The sequence below is a fragment of the Poromitra crassiceps genome, assembly GCF_964638095.1.
Source record: "Poromitra crassiceps genome assembly, chromosome: 26".
Lineage (NCBI taxonomy): Eukaryota > Metazoa > Chordata > Actinopteri > Beryciformes > Melamphaidae > Poromitra > Poromitra crassiceps.
This window is the reverse complement of record NC_139640.1, coordinates 11,729,561-11,757,239: the sequence shown is the minus strand read 5'-3', so window position 1 is coordinate 11,757,239 and position 27,679 is coordinate 11,729,561. Positions and strand designations below refer to the sequence as shown.

At 44.0% G+C, this 27,679-nt stretch overlaps 1 protein-coding gene across 1 annotated transcript in view; it reads right to left on the bottom strand.

The window, feature by feature from the left end:
- slc9a1a (solute carrier family 9 member A1a) overlaps nucleotides 1–27,320 on the bottom strand; it is a 61,238-nt gene extending 33,918 nt beyond the window's left edge. Inside the window, exon 1 of the mRNA XM_083661407.1 lies at nucleotides 27,138–27,320. Coding sequence (XP_083517533.1) covers nucleotides 27,138–27,147 — 10 coding nt within the window. The 5' untranslated portion in view covers nucleotides 27,148–27,320. The remainder of the gene's footprint in view (nucleotides 1–27,137) is intronic.
- Between the last annotated feature and the right edge of the window lie 359 nt (nucleotides 27,321–27,679).

Sequence of the window (27,679 nt, the reverse complement as noted above, 5' to 3'; positions counted from 1 at the left end):
AGTGAGGGAGAAGATTAGCAAAGGACATTCAGGATTTGTGTGTGTGTGTGTGTGTGTGTGTGTGTGTGTGTGTGTGTGTGTAGGAGTGAGTGTGAGTGACTGACTACATCAGTAGTATTTCAGACTTTAAGGCAGGGGTGTCAGACTCATATTAGGTAGAGGGCCGGATTTGTTCAACTGAGACCTCATGGGGGCCGGATTTTTTTTTTTACTAAAATCAATTCGACTCAACACATGGATATTTAGGCTACACGTGGATTTATTATTTGGAATCATTCAAGAACGCCTGCATCACAGATACCCATCAATAACAAAGTACATAAAGCAGAGAACTGCAACAAAGTGCAAGATGCAACATATTGACAAGAAATACTGCTCTTTCCATTTCTCTTGAAACTGCCTGCATTCCGTGTCAACCTTTCTCTTTTTCGACAGCATCTTGTTGATTCCTTTGTTTTTTGGTAGGTAGCCGAATGCGCGATTCAATTCCAGCGTGGCATCATGGCGGCTTTGTTTACACCTGATGACCTACGGACATACTTCCTTGTAGTGCAGGTTAATTAACTTATGAATGAACTCTTAGCTTGCTTATTAGCCACACGTAGTTCATGATAATGGGGTGCGAATTTAATAATAATAATAAAAAAATTAATTAAAAAAAAAATATATATATATATTCCAAAACATCTCGCGGGCCGGATGAAACCTGGGGCCGTATCTCTGACATCCCTGCTTTAAGGGGTCTTTAAGTGAAGAAAGAAAAAGCTGTACTCTAGCTAGTAATACTCAGAATAGATGTTCCTCCAGGCTGATTGCACATGCCACAGCTTGCTTGGATACTAGACAAACTGCAGCGTGTCTGTTTGCAGCAGATACAGCTGTTGAAGGATGTGGACATTGGCAAAGAATAAGCGCCAAGACAATTCTGGGCATGTCAGAGGATGTGACATCACTGGTGTAGTTAGAGGATGTGACATCACTGGTGTAGTTAGTGCAACACAACACTGGGTCAGAGAGTTTGGAGAAGAATATGAGGAGTGTCTGTTGTGCTGTTGTTGCTGTGCCACATGGCTAACTTGTAGGGGTGTCACAATATATCGTCCCACGAAATTTCGCGATAGTAAAACGTCACGATATGTATCGTTGAGATGAAATCACATATCGCGTTTTTTTTTTTTTTAATAGACTAAGAAACGTCTTTGTTTGTTGAAGTTCAATGTGTGGAAAGTAGTTCAGTTGAACAAGTCTCTGAAGAGACACATGATAAGTTATACAGGAGAGAAACCATTCAATTGAGTTTCTGGCAAAACTGTTTACTTGACAGGAAAAACTGAATATGCATAAAAAATAGACTAAGAAAAGTCTTGTTGTTTGAGTTTGAAGAAAAACTGAAGATGCATAATGAGAATTTATACTGCTGAGAAACCTTTTAGTTCAAAGTAAATCTAAGTGACGGTGTAACTCATTCTATTTCAAGATAAGCCTTATCTCCAATCTCATGTTTTTTCTAGTTGTTATTGTAATAACAATTTCCCACAACAGCATGTTTTGTATTTGTGCATTTCAAATAAAATACTACTTTTCCAGTCATATATTGTCATTATTCAAGTTTAAAAAAATATTGTTAAAATCGTATCGTATCGTTATCGTGAACCCAGTATCGTGATACGTATCGTATCGTGAACTGAGTGTATCGTGACACCCCTAATAACTTGCATGCTCTATTGAATTCCTACAGGAAAACATGGAAATGATATGCAAAACAGTCTCTGAGTCTGGATACATCTCACGTGACTGTTCAACAGCTCCACGACTCCAGGCTGAAGTTTTATCAAACACATTTTGCAAAGGGCCTACATTCAAGAGATGGACCTATATGAAATTTAAGTAGCACTGGTGAAATTATAGAGACAGTCCGCATGTGTGGGAATGCCCACAAAATGTTAAACGGCTGGCGCGCGAGTGGGGTAAAACCACCCATAGATCTCAATGGGCTGACTCACCAAAAGACGGTGCTGCGGCTCTAAACTACAGGTTTGGGGGTTCTAGAGCAGAACACAAGACGTCTGCTCAGATGTGCGTTTACTGCGGTGGTTAAATCCCCGATCGTGTCTGCCTGGGCTGGGCTATCAGCTCAATTCTAACTTTGCTGAATGGATAGAACGGGGGTTTTTACCCCACCCTGACCACGCCCCCAGCCAGGCTGAGCCAGCTGAACCAGCGTCTATTGTGGGCGTTCCTAGAGCCTGTATGGGCGTTCCCAGACATGCGGACTGTCTCTATAAGATGCTTCTTCTTTAGTTTGTTTGCTTACTAATCCAATTTCTTGGATGTTGGACAGTTCCAACATAATTCTAATCTTTGGAAATCAAACCGTTGCAATGATCTCCTCTACTGTAGCATCTCCTGAGGCAGAATGGCTCACTTCACTTGTTAGAAGTCCCCAGATACTGTTACTGTAGCTAAGTTAAAGCCTTTGCAAGCTGAGAGAGTAACTGCCTGACTAATGGATTTCACTTTCAACAAAGGAGATAATAAAAATGTTTGGTCTAAAAGCGTGCCTCAAGGGCATCGGAGATGTTGTGGAGCCTCAGAAGTCCTCTTGCTCCTGGCCTGCTATGAAGTGTTGACATGTCAACCTAAACACAGAAAAGGCTATAGGTCTACACATGGCGGGGTGGAAGGTCAACTGCTGTCATGACATAAATAGTGAGGGGGCGTGGCTGGAGACTGAGATACTGCAGAGCGCGTCATCATTCAGAAACCACGCCCAAAACGGGGGCAAACAGAAACCCCCCCCCAATACTGGCGTTCTCCTATGTGCATGGTTGTGTGTTGCACAAAAAGATCGTATATACGGAAGATGAACACTCCAACTTACTTCCTTGACAGCTAGATCCACATTTTTCTTCTCGCCAATTCTCAATGGCTTCCTTGTTTTGCTCAGGAGTACAAAAAAACTGGCGAGTTTTTTTTTGCATGTGTTGTCTGCGCAGCCCCACCACACAACAGCTTTTAGCTATGTTTAATTCAAGGAAAATGACGCTGGTGTGTGGAAATGAACTGAGCTTTTCCCCCGTGATGGGCGTGGCCTATTTCATGCAGTGTCTCTATTCACCTTATTCACCACGCCCACTTTTTCTCTCTTCCGCGTTTGACGCAACGTATTTGTTCTTCCGGTTCAGCGCTAGTTGGCGGCCATTTTCAAAATAAAACGTCAGTATGAATGAAGTTTGGCAACATTCAGAATTAAGCTACACTGCGGCCAACTTCAGTTACATGTTCATAACGTTACTGCTGCGAGGAGCCGATGGCTGTACCCGGTCGGCATTTAACGTTAGTTACAAAAGCACGTCGACAGTGTTTTCTCACTGCCAGTAGCCTAACTACAGTAGGGTTTGACAGATAGCTAGTCCGACCGGTGTCAGCACAGTCAGCGCTCCCGGTCCTCACTGCTCGTTAAAGATTTCCAATAGGCGTTATTCTGATAAACTGGTCACATATATGTTACGTTACTCACCCGACAAATATTAAAACTTTAAAACAGTTTGGGTTTTTTTTAGCTTGAAAACAGCTTTTTGGCAAGTCTAAGTGACTGCGGTAGGCGTAATCTACTTCCGTGTTTAAAACTGGAAAGACGATTACGAAATGACGTCATGCAGAAGCGTCCTTGTATGGGCAAAGAATAAGGTGAATAGAGAGAAGTCCTCCAGTCCCCGGCTATATTGACACTGCTGCAGCCTCGGGCCACAGTGCCATTAGATGAATAGTGCAGCATCAGGGGGCATCAGTAACTTGTCATCAACACAGGCCTGCTCCAAGCTGCTAAAGCTCATATATCACAACATGGTGGAACAGCACATTCACTCATTAGCACGTCACACACTGCCAAGCTGCATACACATGCTGGAAGGAGACAAGACTCACGTCACCATGGGAAGTAGTTAAAAAAAAGTAATTTATAATCAATGCAGTTCGCCTCTTTCGACCTTCTGAAGAGGAAATTTGAGTTGCCCAACACGCATTGGTTTAGATATCTACAAGTCAGAGAAGATGTAAGTTTCGAGATTTTGAAGTTTGAATTCGTTTACTTGCTTTTTTTTCTTTACCATTTAAAACAAATTTGTACAATCAACTGGATATGGGACTAAGTTTGCGGGGTGGGAGAAAATTGTTCTTTTCAGATTGCGCACTCGCAGTCGGACACTGTCGCATTGTATGCAACTTATTTGAATATTGTTTGTTTTGGGTTCTGTCCCGTCTATAGTTGTATTGATGGAATGATGTCTGAAAAACGAAACAATAAAAAAATTATATACATATATAATCAATGTAGTAACGAGCTGTACACGTAAACTTCAATTTTGACATGAAATGTTATAGTGCTGCTATCTTCACTGAATGTTCTCTGTTGGAACACAAGACATGATCTGAGGCAGGAGAAGAGAACACTATTTAGTGTTCCACAAACAAGCCCACCAACAAGTGCATGTTTGTGAAGGTCAGAATACAGCTGCATGCAGACGTCATCTCAAAGCTCTACTGAGTAAGCTCTGAGTCAAGGAACCTCTGTGTTATTATAGCTAAATGGTCTGAGGAGGCCCAGATAAAAACAGACTCTGTTGTCCTCTGCTTTCAGTGAATCTTATTAGAAAACAGGCACCACCCAGATTTGATGACAACTGCTTGAAAAACGGCAAACATTAATCTTGTGACTCTTCCCCTTTCCTTCAAATTAAATCTTACCGACTGGGCTCTCATGATTGAAATATAGCTAGGTGGTGTACGGACAACACCATAGAGAGATCTCTATTAAGTGTGGCACACAGTGTAATTGTACACCACCAGTAAGATTATTTTCCAACTAATTAGTACAGATTACAGTGACATGACTTCCTCTAAAATGCCCACCCATTACAGTGATTAGCATCAAACTTGTTTTTAGCAGGAACTGAGTGACAATAATTCCCCTGTCAACAATTAGTAGCACACTTTGCATTCAGCAGCCTTCTGTTGCGGAGCTCGTTAAACCTGTTGCAGGTTGAAAGAGGGCAGTGGCCCCCTCTCTACGTTAACGTGTTCCTGGATCCAAGGTCTGCTGCTAAAGAGGCACATGACTTCTCTCAGGACCTCAAGGGGGCGCTGTGTGCTCCATTTCTGATGCAACAGGTCATGTGTATTCACTGGATGAAGCCCTATGCTGTCACTGCCATCATGTCACAGACTCGGTCAAAATAAAACGCCTTTGTATGATTCTAAATCTAGCTGAACCGTTTGGTTTGACAAAGCAAAACTATTTTTATAAGCATTTTACGAAATGTTTATGGGAAAATAAATGGCGGATGAAAATTTCTGGTACAGTGCTGAAGCAGGAAGTAGGCGGTCACTTTGCCTCTTTATACACAAATGCATAGACCCACACACTCACACCTGGGAGGAGCCCAACAACATTGACATGTTCAAAGGTGTACGCTGGATTTACAACACAAGACAAAATGATCAGATGCTGAGTGGGAATGCATGACGCATGTCAATAAAACCACTTTTGTTATTCATTGCGTTTCAGGCAGTCTTTGCGATGTGTTTATTGCGCATGTTCATATTGCGATGACGATGAAAATACGATTCATTGTGCAGCCCTAGTGTATACCTCAGTTCTTTCAATCTTACAGTAGGATACTTCCAGGCTTTCTGCAAAGCCACAAGCATCCTGTCAGTGAAGCCAGTGAGTTGAGGAGGGCGTGGGAAAACTGCTCCGGAGTTATTATTATTAGTAGATATTCATCACTCCCATGGTGGCTTATGGAAAGCCTTGTTCCCAGTGCCTTTCAGTCATGATGAAGCTGAGCCAGGGCACTTTAAAGCCTTGTTCCCAGTGCCTTTCAGTCATGATGAAGCTGAGCCAGGGCACTTTAAAGCCTTGTTCCCAGTGCCTTTCAGTCATGATGAAGCTGAGCCAGGGCACTTTAAAGCCTTGTTCCCAGTGCCTTTCAGTCATGATGTAGCTGAGCCAGGGCACTTTAAAGCCTTGTTCCCAGTGCCTTTCAGTCATGGTGAAGCTGAGCCAGGGCACTTTAAAGCCTTGTTCCCAGTGCCTTTCAGTCATGATGAAGCTGAGCCAGGGCACTTTAAAGCCTTGTTCCCAGTGCCTTTCAGTCATGATGAAGCTGAGCCAGGGCACTTTAAAGCCTTGTTCCCAGTGCCTTTCAGTTATGATGAAGCTGAGCCAGGGCACTTTAAAGCCTTGTTCCCAGTGCCTTTCAGTCATGATGAAGCTGAGCCAGGGCACTTTAAAGCCTTGTTCCCAGTGCCTTTCAGTCATGGTGAAGCTGAGCCAGGGCACTTTAAAGCCTTGTTCCCAGTGCCTTTCAGTCATGATGAAGCTGAGCCAGGGCACTTTAAAGCCTTGTTCCCAGTGCCTTTCAGTGATGATGAAGCTGAGCCAGGGCACTTTAAAGCCTTGTTCCCAGTGCCTTTCAGTCATGATGAAGCTGAGCCAGGGCACTTTAAAGCCTTGTTCCCAGTGCCTTTCAGTGATGATGAAGCTGAGCCAGGGCACTTTAAAGCCTTGTTCCCAGTGCCTTTCAGTCATGATGAAGCTGAGCCAGGGCACTCCAAAGCCCTGAAGCATGATGTGTAAATAGCCTGCAATGAGCTGTCAAACAGGCAATTGGAAAATGCAGCGGTATGAGCGCTGTGATCGCCTGGCTTCTGAAAAGGTCTGGGCTATCACGCGCATCAGTTGCCAACTGCTCCAGACCTGTGATCGCCTGGCTTCTGAAAAGGTCTGGGCTATCACGTGCATCAGTTGCCAACTGCTCCAGACCTGTGATCGCCTGGCTTCTGAAAAGGTCTGGGCTATCACGCGCATCAGTTGCCAACTGCTCCAGACCTGTGATCGCCTGGCTTCTGAAAAGGTCTTGGCTATCACGTGCATCAGTTGCCAACTGCTCCAGACCTGTGATCGCCTGGCTTCTGAAAAGGTCTGGGCTATCACGCGCATCAGTTGCCAACTGCTCCAGACCTGTGATCGCCTGGCTTCTGAAAAGGTCTTGGCTATCACGCGCATCAGTTGCCAACTGCTCCAGACCTGTGATCGCCTGGCTTCTGAAAAGGTCTGGGCTATCACGTGCATCAGTTGCCAACTGCTCCAGACCTGTGATCGCCTGGCTTCTGAAAAGGTCTGGGCTATCACGCGCATCAGTTGCCAACTGCTCCAGACCTGTGATCGCCTGGCTTCTGAAAAGGTCTGGGCTATCACGCGCATCAGTTGCCAACTGCTCCAGACCTGTGATCGCCTGGCTTCTGAAAAGGTCTGGGCTAGGGCTGTCACTTTTTCCCCAAAATAAAATTCGAACGAACTTTAATTGCCCGAAATTCGTTCGAATATATTCGAAGTTTTTTGGTTAATTAAAAAAAAAAAAAAAAAAAAAAATTCAGTCCAGCAGCCTGTTGCACCAGCTGAACGTAAGTTCTGTCTTAAGTTAGGGTGTAAAGTCCACACTAACTGCTACGTTCAAACTAGTTAGTTTGACACTAAAGTTGTGTCTTTGTTTGGTTGCACCACGGAGACGTAAGGTACATCTTAACTAGTAGACCCTAAAGTCCATACTAACCAAAATAGTGTCGCAGACAATGACGCGTACAGTATCTGTGACCAATCAGTGAAAAGCACGGTGGAAACGGTGTTTATTTACGGTTGTTTAAGTGGAGTGAAAACAGGACATGTTGCCCACCGCAAATTAGTGCTTTCATATTTCATCAACACTAATCAAATGAGAACGTTATTGAGTAACGTTCGTTTAGGTTCATATTACTGTTAACGTTTATCTGTGAGCTCTTCATCAGTATTGTAGGCTATACCACCATCCTGCCTCACTAAATTGTTGCGGTTATTTTAATTTGTATGCAGTGCTGCAGCTTGTGGGAAACAAAAGCGTGAGTCATAAATATCAAAGGGTGTAATTTATCACGGAGAGCGCGTTGCGGACGCAAAACAACGATGCGCCACGGTGCCAAGTTGCAATCCGTGCTGACTGCTATTTTACGGAGGACTTTACACCTAGTAAGACGTAGGTGTAAATTTTAAGTTCTAACTTATGCCTACGTTGTAACTATTTCACTTGGTGCAACCCAAATATTTTTAGTAGTGCGTAAACGCGGACTTAGTGAGACTTTACGTTCAAACTAGCTTACGTTTCAACTTACGCACAGCTGGTGCAACCCACTGCAGGCCACCGGGCATCAGCCCAACGTGTTAGCTTGGACGCTCACAGTCACAACACTGCCTCACAAACTTGGCTGCATCCAACTCGAGACAACTTTTCAGACCCTGGAGACAATCTTTCTCAGAAGAGACTAACGCGACAAATCTGGAGACTTTTTCTGACATGGGATTAACATTACCAGCAAGCAGCAGTTGGTTAATTTTGGTTCATAAAAAAAATAAAAAAATTAATAATAAAAAAAAAAAAAAAAATTCGAACATTCAAATTACATTTCGAAAACGAACCCCTCCCCCCACATTCGAAGTTGCATTCGAATTTCGAATGAAAAGTGACAGCCCTAGTCTGGGCTATCACGCGCATCAGTTGCCAACTGCTCCAGACCTGTGATCGCCTGGCTTCTGAAAAGGTCTGGGCTATCACGTGCATCAGTTGCCAACTGCTCCAGACCTGTGATCGCCTGGCTTCTGAAAAGTAGGGATGGGCATTTCTAGCAAAAACACTATTCGAAATTCGCTGGCCAAAGTCAACTTTTAATCGAAATTCGAAAATTAAAAAAAACATGTAAAAAAAAATAAAAATAAAAAAAATTGTCAGTGAAATGTTGCATTGTCTCCCCTGATTCTAAGTCTAAGGCTTTATTAATTAATAGAAAAAGCTTTTGCTGTGGATTTTTAGCGCAAACAAGCATTGCACCACTGAAGTAAAGAACATGTTACATGACATTGACATTTTCGCAAATAAAAAACAGTTTTGACAATCATGAGTGGTTCATTAAATATTTAGTAGGCTCAGGTCTGAGTGCCAAAGGGGTGCCAAAGTCACCCCCTCTCCCTCTTCATGGGATTTCATCCGCCATTCATTTTTCCATAAACCTTGCTTAAAATGCTTATAAAAAATTGTTTTACTTGCTCAAACCAAGCGATTCGACTATACTTAAGGTCCTTACACATCGGGAGCGTTTTTTTCGTGCGATTAATTCGCACGTCAATAATATTTTCCGAACCTATATCAGTCAATGCAACCGTGCATACCAACGGCGAAGTTTCGCTGAGCGTTATTGCGGTGTTTATTTTTTCGAACCACAGTCGATTTATCAGAAATTCGCTTCCGACGTGTACACATCTGTGGCTGTGATTGACAGCTGGGTCAAAACTCGCATCGCAATTTCGTGCCATATATTCGCATCGCTCTTGATGTGTAAGGACCTTTAGAATCAGGGGAGACAATGCAACATTTCACTCACAAAAAAAAAAAAAAAAAAATCTAATTTCGACTTTCAATAATAAAAGTCGACCTTGATAATAACAGCGATTATTCGAAAATTCGAAATTCGATGCCCATCCCTACTGAAAAGGTCTGGGCTATCACGCGCATCAGTTGCCAACTGCTCCAGACCTGTGATCGCCTGGCTTCTGAAAAGGTCTGGGCTACCTTGTTGTTTTTAAACATACCGGTACTTTATAAATAAAGTGGATTGGATTGGATTGGATCACGTGCATCAGTTGCCTGCTGGCTCCAGACCTGTGAACCAGGTCGGCTGCTGCCAAAGAAGGAACTGGAGTCTGTAAGTGAATTGACGATTCAGTCTGAATCTGATATCAGGCTGTCTGACACATCAGCTAAAGTTTTGTTTCTCTTGCACTCTTCTTATATTTCATACCGTTTTGCTTTTATCTGTTGTTTTGCATCTGATTTTAACTCTGTAAAGTGTCCTTGAGTGACCTGAGAGGCGCTTTTAAATAAAATGTATTATTATTATTATTATTAAAGTTTTGTTGGCTTTGCCTTTGTGAATCTTGTTTCCTTGACAAAGTTTGAACTCTAAAATTTGTTTTTTTCGTACTTCTGTAGAGGCTATGGGATGGTCATAGCTAGTAGAGCTACAGCGACGTACAGCCAGTGTTATTCAAACCTCTGGGAAAGCAAATAGCTCTATAAAGTGATGTAGTTTTATGTATATTCTACACATCTGTAATGGTATGTAGGTAATTCTGATGTATGCAATATCTATGTATGTAATATCCGAAATTGTACCGTTTGTACAGAAACAGAATGTATTTTTTTTATACAGAATGTACATTTTGTATGTGATATCTTGAAACTATGCACGTTGTTTGACCCCAGGAAGAATAGCTGCAGCTCTGCTGTAGCTAATGGGGATCTTAAATAAAGACAAAGACAGAATAACAAGACAGTTTGAACAAAAGCTGTGTAAAGGAATTCATTTACAAAATAAGCATGAAGAAAGACCGGTCGAGTCTCCAAGAAAACGGCCAACAGCTCATAATTGGATGGACTAAAGTGATTAGTGCTGCTGGAGCCTGGAGCGCTCACAGACTGAGCAGTACCGTGACCCGACCAGGAGGAGAATGAGTCATCCCTGCTCCTGGACAACGACCCCTTTCAGGATCAAAACTGACCCTAAACATCTCTCCACACAACCAAAGAACCAGAAGAAAAAGCTCAGCAGGTATTGAACGGATGTGAAAAGATTGAGGCATCAAAGAACATTTCCCTCTCTAAAGCACAGTACAAGCTTTATTTGCATTGCCTCTCTCTCAGAGAATGACCTGTTCTTGTCCTCCCTTTCAGTTAGTGCCAGTGGTCAATGGAGGCCTTGTCAAGGTGCCTGGAGGCACCCGACAACGGCTAAGTGCTGACAGCTCACACATTCTCAACTGTCTCCAGCACCACTGCACTAAGGCCCCCAGGTCTCCTCAACTAGAGAGCCATGTCACAGAAGATAAGATAGGTAAAAGAGAAAAAAAAACATGTTTCATGACTAGGGCTGTGAATCTTCACTGGCCTCACGATTCGATTATGATTCAGAGGGCTACGATTCGATTCGATTACGATTATCGATGCATCTCAATGCATCTCAAATCGATGCATCACTTTTTCCCCCCCCCAATACAGGATATATTTTTTCTCACTTTCTTTTTTCTCACTGTGTGGCTACTTTTAAAATAAAAGTGCATTTGGAATTGCATTGTATTATGATCCATAATTAAAATAAACAACTGCATGTACTTCCATTATATTTTATTTGATTATTATTATTATTATTTTTTAATAATCGATTTTGACATTTGTGAATCGATGCAGAATCGTGCACGTCCGCATCGCGAATCGCGATGCATCTTATAATCGATTATTTTTGACACCCCTATTCATGACACAACCAGAGAGACAGTCGGCATGTGTGGGAACGCCCACAAAATGTTAAACGGATGGCGTGCGAGTGGGGTAAAACCGCCCATGTCACTCGAGACACACAGGAGATGAGTGTACAGTGAGAGTGGTATTAATAAGCCATGTCACTACAAAATGTAGCTTCCGCTTGTTTCTCCCCCTTACTTTTCAGATATATGCTTCACATGTATATCTTATATATTTATTTAATATATCAAAATATATGGATACCATATTTGGTTTTCTTGGATATATATTTCATTAAATAACCTGTGAGATTCTTGAATTATTCAGATGAAGCGCAGGTCATTTTTAGTCAACAATGGCGGCCAGGCACTCTGGTTCCACTCCATCCTGAGAGCTTTGATGCAGCAAGGAGGCTATGGAAATGGCAAGCAGCCTTACGTTAAGATCTCTTCTACTTCTGCATATGTAGTGTGTGTGTAGTGTGTAGTGTGTGTGTAGTGTGTAGTGTGTAGTGTAGGGATGGGCATCGAATTTCGAATTTTCGAATAATCGTTGTTATTATCAAGGTCGACTTTTATTATTGAAATTCGATTTTTTTTTTTTTTTTTGTGAAATGTTGCATTGTCTCCCCTGATTCTCTAAGTATAGTCGAATCGCTTGGTTTGAGCAAGTAAAACAATTTTTATAAGCATTTTAAGCAAGGTTTATGGAAAAATGAATGGCGGATGAAATCCCATGAAGAGGGAGAGGGGGTGACTTTGGCACCCCTTTGGCACTCAGACCTGAGCCTACTAAATATTTAATGAACCACTCATGATTGTCAAAACTGTTTTTTATTTTCGAAAATGTCAATGTTCTTTACTTCAGTGGTGCAATGCTTGTTTGAGCTAAAAATCCACAGCAGAAGCTTTTTATATTAATTAATAAAGCCTTAGACTTAGAATCAGGGGAGACAGACAATGCAACATTTCACTCACAAATTATTATTATTATTTTTTTTACATTTTTCTTTTTTTTTACATTTTTATTTTTATTTTCGAATTTCGATTAAAAGTCGAATTTGGCCAGCGAATTTCGAATAGTGTTTTTGCTAGAAATGCCCATCCCTAGTGTAGTGTGTGTGTAGTGTGTAGTGTGTGTGTAGTGTGTAGTCTGTAGTGTACCCTGTGTGCACATAGCCTGGCAAAAGACCATCTCCAGAGCCAGGGGCTGTGTCGTGTTGCCAGGCGACTAATTGTACAAACCTGGCAACCAAAGGACGAAGCAAAGCAGAAAAGATTAGAGGGGAGAAAACAATTTCACAGCCTCTTTGTTGACGGAGGTGATTGATGATAACATGGCTGCCACTTCTTTTGTTGCTTTTCCTAGTTATCAAAACTAACACAATTGTTCAAAACCCATTTCGACGATCAAAGGGAGGACAAAGAATACACCATTTATTTTACACTGTAGGTCTTTGTTCCTGACAATCTAGTGTGCATGAGGGGAAAAAATTTGCCCTTGTAAAGCTGTGTTCACACCGAGATATTTATTTTTCTCTCTGTCGCTCGATTCAACCCTTTGGAATCGCTCTGTCGCTCTGTTTAAATCGCTCGTCAACAGGCACAAGAATTGACGGACATCTGGGGGCTATAACGTTACGCAATGTCATGATGTTTGTCCACTACGAGCCACCGTAGTTGTTTACAAGCTAAGCCTATCAGCGTGCTCCTAACGCGAGCTCTATACCGGTAGTACAGACTTCACTTCATGTCAGCTGTCAGCCTGTCAATCAGCTGTCAATGCGGTTTGTTGCCACACAATAAACCAGCGGTTTGTTCCAAGCCAGTGTGATCCTTGACTCGCTCTCACACGGCAGCCAATCAGCGTTGAACAGCGAGCGACTGATGCCGGCGTAATTTCGCTCGAGTTGGGATATTTCATCTCGGGCGACGAGCGTATTTTCTCCCTATCGCTCTGTCTCTGTCGCTCGGACGCCCAGCGATTTTTCTCCCGGGCGAATATACGCTCAATCGCTCGTTTGCATTGACTTTGTATGTAAACTCGATGCCAGCGAAGAACTTGAATAGATCGGTGTGAACGCACCTTAAGTCATTGATAGATTCTTTGATGCAGGCCTTTGGTCATTCAGTTGCTTATGTAAGGCTTGAAGGAAGGTGATGTAAGGTTGGTTTAAATTATTAATAACGGCCTGCTAGTTGATTTTAGCGTTAAGTCTCCAGTTATATCTGCTGGCACACAACCATGTGTTTCTTCTCAGCAATGTTGAGGTTGAGTGGGAACACGGCACGGGCTCCGTTACATCCTCACTACGATATTAGCCTATCACGGGCTCCGTTACATCCTCACTACGATATTAGCCTATCACTCACACACACACACACACACACACACACACACACACACACACACACACACACACACACACACACACACACACACACACACACACACACACACACACACACACACACACACACAGTCCACTGCAGCAACTCTGTCTGTGGCAATATCAAATGGCACCGCTGCTAAAGGCAATGTACTGTCTAAGCCTTCTGATGTTCACATGCTGTTTGTGATGGTCTCAAATAGAAGGAGAAACAGAGTGAACATCTACCTGACTGACTGCTGTGAGAAGAACCAGAGATTTGCAGCGAGTCACTTGACTTACAGCCAGTGGAGAAGATGAAGATACCCAAGATAAGAAGAAGGTTGTTTCAAAGCCAACGGTCTAGACATGAGGCCATTTACTGAAAATAAGCCAGAAAATAGTGACATTCGTGACACGGTGACATCCCTAGTATCGGTATCGAAGTAGAAATTCTAGTATCGTGACAACTCTACTAGGTTGGCACGATGGACGATGGCATCGACCATCGCCGATGGGCCGGCACCCATCGACCTCTGAGATTTCTACAACGGACCATCGTGATTATCTGTTCCAATTCAAATTTAGCAGATTTAATAATAAAAAAGGCCAACTCCACTCAACCGTGACATGCGTGGGACGCGCGGGCGGCATTAAACAAGCGTACCCTATCCCCAGTTCAGAGAAGCGGTAGAGCGGAGAGGAGGAGGGGGTGGGGAGGATAATCAGAAGTCGGTTGTGTTGTTGTGAAAATGTTAAGAGAAAGAAGAAACTTCACGTTGTTTCCTGTTTTCAACCTAATGTGAGTAATGTTACAAGCCTTCAACTGTGAATTCAACTCACCTCTTTCCATTACATAGGCTACCTGCTGCTGCTGTGTTTCTATCTCTCCTTAACGTAACGTTAGGTTCAAAACTGAGCCCACACGAAGCTAACGTTAGCCGCCGGTAATTCTGCCCGTTTCCTGTCAGCTAGTTAAATTCAACGCACACACACGTTGTTGGTCAGGATCTGTAATGTTAACGTTATTTGTTTTGTGCCTTTCAATATTGCTGGTAGTGATAGGCTACCGTTTGAGTCGCCTGGCTCTGTGCTGTAGTAGTAGCCTATCCAAACCCGCTGGTCTCTCATGACATGTAGAAACATCGCGATGTTTCACTGTGGAACCATCGCGATGTTTCACTGTGGAACCATCGCGATGTTTCACTGTGGAACCATCGCGATGTTTCACTGTGGAACCATCGCGATGGCTATTTGTGTGACATCGCACAACCCTACCGTGATGCGTGCACAAAATGGTAAACTGCCAAATCAATCAATATCTATTTTCTCTTTTAAGGCTATCCACTTGAATAACTACCATATGGAATGAATAATCGTATTATATCACAGGGCAAAAACACAGATTACAAAAATCACAGATTAGAGGCATGAGCATATATTTATTTAAGGTTGTTTTTTCTTGTTCCAAACTTCATCTGCCATCCCCCTACCCAAACTCATCTCCCCGTTGAAATCCAGTGTGCTAGGCTCAACACAAAACATTTGAGAAAGGTGTATAGGTAAACTAACTGTACATAGAGAGACGTATTGTCTTGAGTCCAGGGTGTGTTATCCCACAATGTACCAGACTCTTACCCAATCTCACACACACACACACACACACACACACACACACACACACACACACACACACACACACACACAGTCATTAAAGATGAAAGATTACGACAGTATGAATGAGATGATGAAAGGTAGGGCTAGCCAAACCCTGTCACTTTGGACTTTTTTGTGACTCACAGAGATATCTGTTCCCGCCACAACTCATCTGCTGCTGGCTTTGTTTGCCAAACCAACACTCCATCTCCTTTTTTCAATTATCTTTACTTCTGTTTCTCCGATTCAGAATGCAATTATTGACTGAAAGGCTATTTGTCATGGTATGGCTAATGAGGCAGCAGGGTGGCTTCATGGTTAGACTCACTGGCGGTGCATGGTGTCTGGGCACCGGGGCCCAGAGTCTGGCTTTGGGGAGACGTAACGTACTTATGTTTTCTGCTGCAGTCCCACTCCAAATAAACTTCCATGCTGTATTATGCACTTAGCCCTCATGTAGCTTACTAGGCTAACGAATGCTATTAGCTTTAAGTTGAGTTGACTGGATTCAGTGGATTGGCGTCATCGTATGGGAAAATACAAACACGTTCTCTTTCCGACGTGTCTTCAGCGGAGTCTCCTGTGAGGTTCTGGTGACATCATTGACCATAATATGGAGTTGGAGGAGGAATATCCCTTCACGTAGCGTAGCCGGCCCTCTTGTTTACCCTTTGGGGGTCCTGACGTAGCCTGGGTAAACCCAGCCTCCACGTGCCCTCTATCTATGTGCTATCAGAGGTCACGTGGAGGCTGGGTTTACCCAGGCTAACAATCTGCCTGACGTAAAAAAATAATGAGCGAGTCCATATTTTCTATAACAATATACGACCCCAGTTAACATGACTGATGACGCGTCCCAGCACATGGTGTAGCATGTATTTTAAACTTTTAAACCTTAGGTAGGGCCCAGAGCAAATATTTGCACCGGGGCCCATGGCAATGACGTTACGCCGCTGGTTAAGACTATAGCGAGACTGAAGTTTGATCTCTGCAACAGCAAGAGACCTACATCTTGTCAAGGTGTTCTTGAGGAAGACACTGAACCCCACCCCTACCTGCACACTCATCATCATAACAAGTCACTCTAGATTGTCTGCTCAATGGCTGACATGTTAATGTAATGAAATGCACTTCTACAAAAACACTTCTCTCATAGAAAAGTGTAGCCTATACCCTCCAACCAGTGTCCACATTCAGCACTGAGAGACAAGTCTTTCGTTCATTCTGGCACACTCTCAAAGTCTCAAGGTGTTAGAAAAAGAAACTCTGAAGCAGCAAAATTAATTGACCAATTACGGCATCAACCAAATGCATTAGCTGAAGCAGCAGGAACGTAAAACACAAATACTGTGCAATAAATATGTTATAGGTGGCTTAGTTTGTAGGGCAAGCAAAACACTAATGAGGGTTTCCAACTTCCATGATTGGGATTTGGAAACCCGCATTAGTGTTTTGCTTGCATCTGTGTTTACCCTGCCTTTTTTATACAAAATGGCCCCCGTGAAAAGGGTCTATCCATCATCTATGCCATCACACTGACATCACTGATGACATCGCAATTGCTCAAGTGACATCACTAATGACATCACTGATTACATCACAATTGTGACTGACACCGCCACAGACACTGCCACACACTTAGCCAATTTTAACTAAAGAAGATAAACATATTAAAAAGGGTGAATGAACTGCTCCTTTTAGAGAAATCTCAATATTTTGTGAAAGTACCAGAAGTTACAACTGAACATTTAGTCCACATTGCAGAAAATACAGAGATGTATTTGGTGTATCGCCATTCATCCTAAAAATACCAAGATATGATTTTTGGCCCATATCCTCCCAGTCCTATTTGCAATACAAGACACACCCTACCTCTGTGGTAACGACTGCAAAACAATACAACATGTGGGGTCTTTTGGTTACGCAATGTACTTTTGTTCTCCTAGAAAATCTATATCTATGTCTGACCCCATACACTTTGCAAATCACCCATTAACGATAACAGACACCTATAAATACCTCGGAGTAACACTTGACACTCACCTCACCTACAAACATCACATCAATAACCTAGTCAAAAAGGCAAATCAGAAACTATTTGTTTACAGTAAGATTAGACCATTTCTCACTGTCACTGTTTCAAATACATACCTACATGCAATTTTTCTTTCAACAATATCCTACTGTCTTCCAATCTGGTCACTTACAACAAAGGAAACCATAGAACCCGTAGCAAGACTCTACAACAGAGCATATAAAATTCATGGTAACTTTCCACCTTGGACTCACCACTGTACTGCACTCTCACACTCCTCTGCTCCAACTTTTCAGAACTATACAAAAAGTCTAGCCATTAAGTTTTATTTTATGCTAAGAAACAACTCCTCTCCAACACTTACAGCTCTACTCCCAAGACACAACACAAGACAAGAACGCATCACTAGATCAATCTCACATGCACTTATACCAGTACCGGCATACAAAAATAACTATGGACTAAGATCATTCTTCCACACATACACCACAATTTGGAACGAGATCCCATTTCACACCAGAGAAATAACCTCTATCTCACATTTCAAAAAAGCTTACAAACAACAGTTGATGCTAGAAAACACCTGTATTCACTGATCCGTCTCACCCATAGGTTTTGGTCTCTGTTGGTGTTGTCTTTGTGATGATGAATGAATGAATGTCTGTAAATATAATTGTTCTTGTCAGGTCTATAATACTGTATGTAGTGAAATTGAACATGTTCTTGTATAATTATTTTTTGTTTAATGTACTGCAGAACAGGAACCTGCTGAAAACCAGTTTGTAACTGAGTCAGGCCAGTTAAATGTACATGTGAAATGTCATTTTTTATCATTTCCTGTATAAATAAAGTGAACTGAACTGAACTGAACTGAACTACCATCTCTGGCTCTGACAGTAAGTAACTACAGGGAACATCTCTGTGTAAAGGAGCGTTCACACCGAGATATTTATTTTTCACTCTGTCGCTCAAGTCAACCCTTTGGAATCGCTCTGTCGCTCTGTTTAAATCGCTCATCAACAGGCACACGAAATTACGGACATGTGGGGGATATAACGTTACGCAATGTCATGCTGTTTGTCCACTAAGAGCCACCGTCATTGTTTACAAGCTAAGCCTATCAGCGTGCTCCTAATGCGAGCTGCATACCGGTAGTACAGACTTCACTTCATGTCAGCTGTCAGCCTGTCAATGCGGTTTGTTGCCACACAATAAACCAGCGGTTTGTTCCAAGCCAGAGTGATCCTTGACTCGCTCTCACACGGCAGCCAATCAGCATTGAACAGCGAGCGACTGATGCCAGCGTATTTTCGCTCGAGTTGGGATATTTCATCTTGAGCGACGAGCGTATTTTCTCCCTATCGCTCTGTCTCTGCCGCTCGGACGCCCAGCGATTATTCTCCCGGGCGAATATACGCTCAATCGCTCGTTTGCATTGACTTTGTATGTAAACTCGACGCCAGCGACAAACTTTAATAGGTCGGTGTGAACGCACCTTAAGCCTGGCATGGCTCAGCCATGTCAATACTGGGTGGTGCCTGAACATTGGTCTTGTGGGAAATGGGAATGTGGTTGGAATCTGAGCAATCAACAATTTTGAGATACCAATTATGGTGTTTAGGTGTTATGCCAACTTAGTTGACATTTCTTGGAACATTCTGACACGCTCCTTGAAACCTCTCAAGGTCCCAACTTAGCTATGAAAGAAACTCAGTCTGAACTAATAAAGGAACTTTTGTTTTTGCCATATACCGTGAGCTTGGATGTTTAGTGGACAGTATGAACTAGCTTTGTTTTGTAACAGATAATTAAGTGTTACGACAGGGTCATTAAATCAGAGTGTGTTATCCATCAAATGAATGCCTAGTTCTCATTGATTTGGTAAATAAAACTTATGTATTATTATTATTATTAAATATTAATCATGCTCCTTTAAAAAAAAATCACAATAAAACCATTTTCAACACATCTTGCTTCCTTAATTTGACAAATGTCCGAGTGAAACAGGATGTTGGACAGGAAATGAGTGTTTCCAGTAGGATGTTTGTTAGGATCCGGGAGGTTTGAAGGGGCAGGCTTGCTCAAACATCTGTTGTTATGGCGTTGGAATCTATAGCCAACAACAAACTGAAAATATGTTTTTTCCCCATTTCATTTGGACTTTAATTGAATTGCTGTGATGGAAGCAAACAGAGGGGGCGCTGACACTCTCATTCTCTGGCTTCTCTTCCCTCCCAGACGAGGCAATCAGGGCTCAGGTTGGAGGCCAGCCCTCAGCGTGACTAATAGTAAACTCAGATAACAGCGTCTGAATGGAATCGAGAGGCAAAGTGGAACGTCACTTGCTGCTTCAGCACTGTACCACAGATTTTCATCCGCCATTTATTTTCCCATAGACATTTCATAAAATGCTTATAAAATAGTTTTACTTCGTCGAACCAAACGGTTCAAATAATCGGGCGAGACCATAGAACTCGGACCAAAACTTTAAAAAACAACATTGAAAAAATATTTTCTTTAGACTCGCATTTTTTTTTACGTTTTGGTCCCAGTGAAATGTTATGCGATCTCTCCTGTTTCTAAATATATGTGTACCGTTTGGTTTGAACCAGTAAAAACTATTTTTATACGCATTTTACGAAATGTGTATGGGAAAATAAATGGCGGATGAAAATCTCTGGTACAGTGCTGAAGCAGGAGGTAGGCGGTCACTTTGCCTCTTAATTGGGTGTGTAGGCTTCACAGAGGGTCAAAGTAGGATTCTTTAACACACTTAACCCTCACATTCTTTTGCCAGGTTTTGCACTGGAAATGGAAGGTGAGACTAACGTGACACACCGGCACGTTGCACACAGCTGCAGAGCCGCCTACAACCAGGGCTTTACCGCTTATCAAATATATAACTATATTAATATAATAGAACCACTGCTGTATCAGTGTTTCACCTTGAAAGATTTTCAGGCCTGGAGGGATTTTGAAACGGGGCCGTCGCTGGCGACGCTAAACTTTTAGCTAACCTGTTTGCATCTATGTTCACAATGGCATCCCAAGTATCATCATACTATTATGGGATGCGACGCGAACAGTTGTATTATGGGATGTGCGTTTCCCAGGCAACGACACACGTTGACACGTTTTGGAACAGTGCCGCACGCTGGCACGATGCTCCTAAAAGCAAAATGCTTATTGTTTTTTAATGATTTGGCATCTTCTATTACTGTCAACACTAGTATTGTTGTATTGTAATAATATGTCATAAAGGTTTATTGAAATTCTGGGGAGAGCAGATTTTTTTTTTTTTTTAATAAAAGAAATTGCAATATTTTTTTGGGGCTTGCGGTAGGGGTGGGAATCACCAGATGCCCACGATATGATACTAAAACGATACTTGAGTCACGATAGGATAGTATTGCGATATGCTAGTATTGCGATATATTGAATATTGCGATATTTCGATGTGGTCTAACTCCTTTTCCTACAGTACCTTTTCCTTGACCTCACCGGAAGTAAAACATGCAGTGTTTTTTTGTTTTGTTTTTGCCCCACATGTAGGCTACATTATTAAGCTTCTCTGGACTCAATATGCCACTGCAGGCACGGACTGCAACATCGGGCGCTTCGGGCAGATGCCCGGTGGCCTGGCATGGCATGGCCTGCAAATTTTTTTTTTTATATATATATATATATATATATATATTTTTTAATATTGATACTTGGCATCCAAATATCGATACGCGTCAGGCAAAATATCACGATACTATGGTGTATCGATTTCCCCCCCACCCCTACCTGGCGGGCCCGCCAGGCCTGTAGAATGGTAGGGGAAACACCGTGTATGTTATCAGGTTCAACCCAGCCGACAGTCCAATGTGAAATTCAGTGCCTGCCCTGCAGGATGATGAGGCTATAAACTGTTATGGGCATTACAGCCTATACTATCATGTTAGCGCTAAGTATCTCTCTCTCTCTCTCTCTCTCTCTCTCTGTGTGTGTGGTGGTGTGCTAACTCTATAATATGTTACATATTACACTCACACAATGAATGTGAAACAAGGTCATTTAGATAATGGCTTTTTAACACATAGATTCCTCCTGATAATAAACAGTTAAACTGACGTTTCTTTCAGACACACCTTTCCTATATGGCTAGGTTGAGTTCAGTTCACTGTGTATGGAGGTCTGGACTGTGTGTGGGGCGGTGGGCATCTGCTGCGGACTAGTAAATAAATGATAGCTCTTTGTGCCACAGGTTGATAAAGAATAGCTTGTTTCTATGCACCTGTGGCCAGTAGCCTAACCCATTGATACCTGATGCAGCATTTGTGTGTGTATCCCTTCAAACGCTCTCTCTCCTCATTAGAGACAAGTGAAAAAAGATGCTGGAGCTTAGGAAAAGAAGCCATATGGACACACGGCCTGAGGGGACATGTTCAGTTAGATTACACCTCATGGGTTGTGATTCATATGAATCCCCCTGGGGGGATAATCGATACAAGAGGAATACTTGTCTCCTGGGAGAGAGGGGCTGGGCTGTGCAGGGCTGCTAAACAGATGAAGTGGACAGTGGGTGTGTGCCTTTAGGTTGGTTAGCCATTAGCTCCATCAGCATGAAGCAGACAAACAGGTTAACGACGTGGAGCAGTGGAGCAGCCACATCAAATTACCAACAGCCCATCTTCAATGGTTCAGGGATAGAGGAGCTTAAAGGTCACCACTGTCTACTGCTTCTGACATCCCCCCTCTCATTCAATCTCTTTTCTTAGCAAAGCAATCTCCCTCTGTTTCACACACTCTCCTCATCCAGCCATCCATCCATCTCTCTGTCTATCTCTCATCTTCACTATGTCCTTCAGCTGCCTCCTTCCAGTTAACCTCCAGAGCCAGGCAGTCCTTCATCCTGCCCTCCCCAGAGACATGTGTCTCGCTGGGGGAGGATGAGGCGGTATCCTCCCCGCCTAGCCTACAGGCTGCTGCTCAGTCAGGCCCCATGATTTCACAGAGGCAACCGACAAGCTGCTGGCACTGACTCAGAGCACGACAGCAGGGGACACTGCAGAGTCCTGTCTGTGGAAAGCACGGTGCACGCAGGGAGGAGGAGGGGACAGCAGGGGGCACTGCAGAGTCCTGTCCGCACGCAGGAAGGAGGAGGGGACAGCAGGGGGCACTGCAGAGTCCTGTCTGTGGAAAGCACGGTGCACGCAGGAAGGAGGAGGGGACAGCAGGGGGCACTGCAGAGTCCTGTCTGTGGAAAGCACGGTGCACGCAGGAAAGAGGAGGGGACAGCAGGGGACAATGCAGAGTCCTGTCTGTGGAAAGCACGGTGCACGCAGGAAGGAGGAGGGGACAGCAGGGGGCACTGCAGAGTCCTGTCTGTGGAAAGCACGGTGCACGCAGGAAAGAGGAGGGGACAGCAGGGGACAATGCAGAGTCCTGTCTGTGGAAAGCACGGTGCACGCAGGAAGGAGGAGGGGACAGCAGGGGGCACTGCAGAGTCCTGTCTGTGGAAAGCACGGTGCACGCAGGAAGGAGGAGGGGACAGCAGGGGACAATGCAGAGTCCTGTCTGTGGAAAGCACGGTGCACGCAGGAAGGAGGAGGGGACAGCAGGGGGCACTGCAGAGCCCTGTCTGTGGAAAGCACGGTGCACGCAGGAAGGAGGAGGGGACAGCAGGGGGCACTGCAGAGTCCTGTCTGTGGAAAGCACGGCGCACGCAGGAAGGAGGAGGGGACAGCAGGGGGCACTGCAGAGCCCTGTCTGTGGAAAGCACGGTGCACGCAGGAAGGAGGAGGGGACAGCAGGGGACAATGCAGAGTCCTGTCTGTGGAAAGCATGGTGCACGCAGAAAGGAGGAGGGGACAGCAGGGGGCACTGCAGAGCCCTGTCTGTGGAAAGCACGGTGCACGCAGGAAGGAGGAGGGGACAGCAGGGGACAATGCAGAGCCCTGTCTGTGGAAAGCACCGTGCACGCAGGAAGGAGGGGACAGCAGGGGACACTGCAGAGTCCTGTCTGTGGAAAGCACGGCGCACGCAGGAAGGAGGAGGGGACAGCAGGGGACACTGCAGAGTCCTGTCTGTGGAAAGCACAGCGCACGCAGGAAGGAGGAGGGGACAGCAGGGGACACTGCAGAGTCCTGTCTGTGGAAAGCACGATGCTGCATGCAGGAAGGAGGGGACAGCAGGGGGCACTGCAGAGTCCTGTCTGTGGAAAGCACGGTGCACGCAGGAAGGAGGAGGGGATGACGGCAGAGGGCAAGAGAGTAGAGATATAACGGAAAGGAGGAGAGAGTGCCAAGGAGCACCGCAAGGGAGAGCAAATGGAGGACATTGAAGCAGACGGAGGAAAGTGGAGGAGAGCAGCACGGCATCTTTTTTGTGTGCATCGCAGTTGGGTTCAGTAATTCAAACTCTTAAGTGCTCTAAAGTAAACCGTTACTGACTATTATTAGTACTACTAGGCTATTTATTATCCATTTCATCCAAGGCAAACCATTTCAAAAACTAGAAGGGCACTCGGAGAACACAGACCTCTGCCAAGTTTCGTGCTATTATTGCATGTTGGAGCCGTATCCGCTCCTAAATGTAATGGCTTCTTCCTTGGCCCATGCAACACCCTTCCACCAAGTTTCATGAAAATCTGAGAGGCCGATAGTTTTTCCGTAATCCTGCTGACAGACGGATGGACAAACAAACGGCACCAAAAACATCCCCTCCTCGGCAGAGGTAATAAACGCTTACCCAATCAAGACTAAAGCTAATCACTAATTGGTTGAACTCAAAGTGACTTGACTAGATCACTGGTCAGTGGTCAGTGTATGTGTGACCTGGATCTCTGTCTCAGCAACAACAACCCCCCCCCCCCCCCCCCCCTCACAACAACCATGTAGCCAGAGGTAGCCCCTTGCTGAAAACCTCCCCTCACAACCATGTAGCCAGAGGTAGCCCCTTGCTGAAAACCTCCCCTCACAACCATGTAGCCAGAGGTAGCCCCTTGCTGAAAACCTCCCCTCACAACCATGTAGCCAGAGGTAGCCCCTTGCTGAAAACCTCCCCTCACAACCATGTAGCCAGAGGTAGCCCCTTGCTGAAAACCTCCCCTCACAACCATGGAGCCAGAGGTAGCCCCTTGCTGAAAACTTCCCCTCACAACCATGTAGCCAGAGGTAGCCCCTTGCTGAAAACTTCCCCTCACAACCATGTAGCCAGAGGTAGCCCCTTGCTGAAAACCTCCCCTCACAACCATGGAGCCAGAGGTAGCCCCTTGCTGAAAACTTCCCCTCACAACCATGTAGCCAGAGGTACCCCCTTGCTGAAAACTTCCCCTCACAACCATGTAGCCAGAGGTAGCCCCTTGCTGAAAACTTCCCCTCACAACCATGTAGCCAGAGGTAGCCCCTTGCTGAAAACCTCCCCTCACAACCATGTAGCCAGAGGTAGCCCCTTGCTGAAAACCTCCCCTCACAACCATGTAGCCAGAGGTAGCCCCTTGCTGAAAACCTCCCCTCACAACCATGTAGCCAGAGGTAGCCCCTTGCTGAAAACCTCCCCTCACAAGCATGTAGCCAGAGGTAGCCCCTTGCTGAAAACTTGCCGAATCGTTGCTACCCAGACTGCTGCAATGCATTGTGTACTGTAAACGCCTACTGTGGCTAATGTTAGCGGCTAGCTAGTTACATGGCAGTAAAACGCCACTGAATTACCAAATTGATAGAACTTTTAACCATTTAGAGTAACACCGTTTCCATATGGATCACCAGCGTTAGTTTGTTGTTTATAACGTGGCTGTATTGATCATTTATCGTTCTCTACTCTGATACACTGAAAATACTGGGAGGCGGGCCATAGCGTCTCTGTCAATGATTTGATTTGACAGTTCTGGGCACTGGCATTGGCGTTGGCCAATCCTGGCGTGTTCCACCCCCAAATTGATTGTGTTCTGGCGCAAAGCGGGTGGGTTCCAGGACGAAACAGTCTCGAGCCACTTACGTTATGTTTAGTGCAGCGCAGTAAATACAATATTCCTGGAATAAAGACCTCAGATCTGCCCCAACCTTACTTACTTTTAAAAATAGACTAAAGACTTTTATGTTTACCGTCGCTTTTAACTGCTGACAGCTACTATGCAAACCCAATGAGTCCTCTATAAGTTTTAGCTCTTTCTGCAACTGCTGTGCCTGTTGCTTATTGCACTTTTTATACTATTTTTTTTAAGTTTTGTTGTGATGCTTTTAAATGTCCATTTTATTTCTTCTTTTCGTTTATTTTCCTGTGTGCTTAATGAAGTTGCTTAATGCACTTTTTATACTCTTTTTTTTAAGTTTTGTTGTGATGCTTTTAAATGTCCATTTTACTCTCTTCTTTTCTTTTATTTTCCTGTCAACCATTTTATGTGAAGCACTTTGAATTGCCTCTGTGTATGAAATGTGCTATACAAATAAACTTGACTTGACTTGACTTGGAATGCGAGTTTAGCTAAACACTTACCGGTACATGTCCTCTGCATTCTAAAACAAATAACGACATTACAATTTGTTTTATTTTGTATCTTACATACTTATTGGCCAAGTTATGATAGTTATGGGATAGGAATTCTGCCAGGGTACAGAAGGGAGTATAGGCGGCCATCTTGCCTGCAGAGTTTTCAAATCAAGTAGAATACAGTTTTGCAAGAAATCTGGGGGGTTTAGTCGTGCTTTAAGTTATCTGCATGACCAGTACTATAGATTACCTGGACAGAACATGAGTCAGCGACAGAGAGTGAATTGAGCCATCCTATTCCACTCTGTCAGCAGAATGGCCTGTATGCAGGGCAGGGCTTTTCAAAAGATTCTGATGTGTGACCCAGGTCAGGTACCACCATTGTGAATGAAGAAGCAACCTGAGGACCACTGGTGTTGTGAGGAAACGGGTCGAGATGACATGAGAATTACATGATTGAATGCATGGTCCGGGACCACCTGCAATGCCTTCACGGACTACCTGTTGTTGAGAACCCCTGGATTGCTGTAACCGTGAAGTGATAGGTTTGATTCCTGTGAAACCAATGTGGAAAGTCACTGGATGGTAATATCAGCTCAATTCCTCAAATGTAAATGTAAAATGTAACAGGCTTCTAATCTGCATTATGGCCAGGCTACGTGTTGGCTTATCACATGCACCACTCATGTACATATTGTATATATTGACTCGATTTGATTGCACTTGCAACTTTGCGATTGTCTTTAGTTATCTTCCTACTTCTCTTATCTCTGTATATTGATGTGACCGCTAAGCTGCATACAGACACTAATAAGAGAAATTCCTCGTATGTGACTTGCATACTGTGGCAATAAAAGTGATTCTGATTCTGATTCTGATTCTGATATGCCGCTTCGGCTTGAATGACTGAGGCCATATCTGATTCCTCTCTTTATTGTGGTTCAAAGAGTAGTGTGATCAAACTGATACTGCCCCTCTTTGTTTTGATAAGACAAGTGACTGAAGATGAGCCAAGATCCGCTGCAATTAATTAACCAGTTAGTGCTGCCTGCACCTGTTGACCTGCCACCACCTCACCTGAGCATTTCTCTCAAACTCTAGCATTTCCTCTAAAGTGGCTCAGCTCACGTTACGTGATGACGCCAGGCTAGACTGGCAGTAGCTTATACAACACAACCACACATAACCTTACTAGCATTTCCTCCTTGATACTCACCTAATTTCATAAGCGAGGCGAGCAGCACCCATAAGGAGATCTCGAAGGGGGTGTGTATGTGTTTGTAGTCCACGGACAGCACGGGGAAAGCCTTCTTGGTGATGTTGTGGTGGCCCTGGTGCTGGTCTCTGCCCTGCGCCGCGGTGCTGTCCTGCGGGCTGGTGATATCCGGGGAGCTGGCAGCTCCCAGAGGGAAGAGCACCGAGCCCTCCAGGAACACCAGCACCACCAGCAGAAGCAGCCCACGCTCCGGTAGAGTCTTACCGAGGCTGTGTGAACCTGCCATGTTGTCGATTTGACTTAGGAGGCAGTTTAACTTGCAAAAAGAAAGAAAGGGAGACGGTAAAAGTAACGTTAACGTTACGCTCGAAAAGGCAAGCAAGTTCAAGGAAGTTGGATCAGATGTGTTGCGCTTGGAATTGTTTACTTATCGAACTCTAGCGATCATCTTCTAAACATGCTAAGTAAAATAGTTGATTCCCCCTCCAACCGAAACGAAGACACATTTTCCGGGTTACTTTTGAGTGGAGTATCGTTCTCTT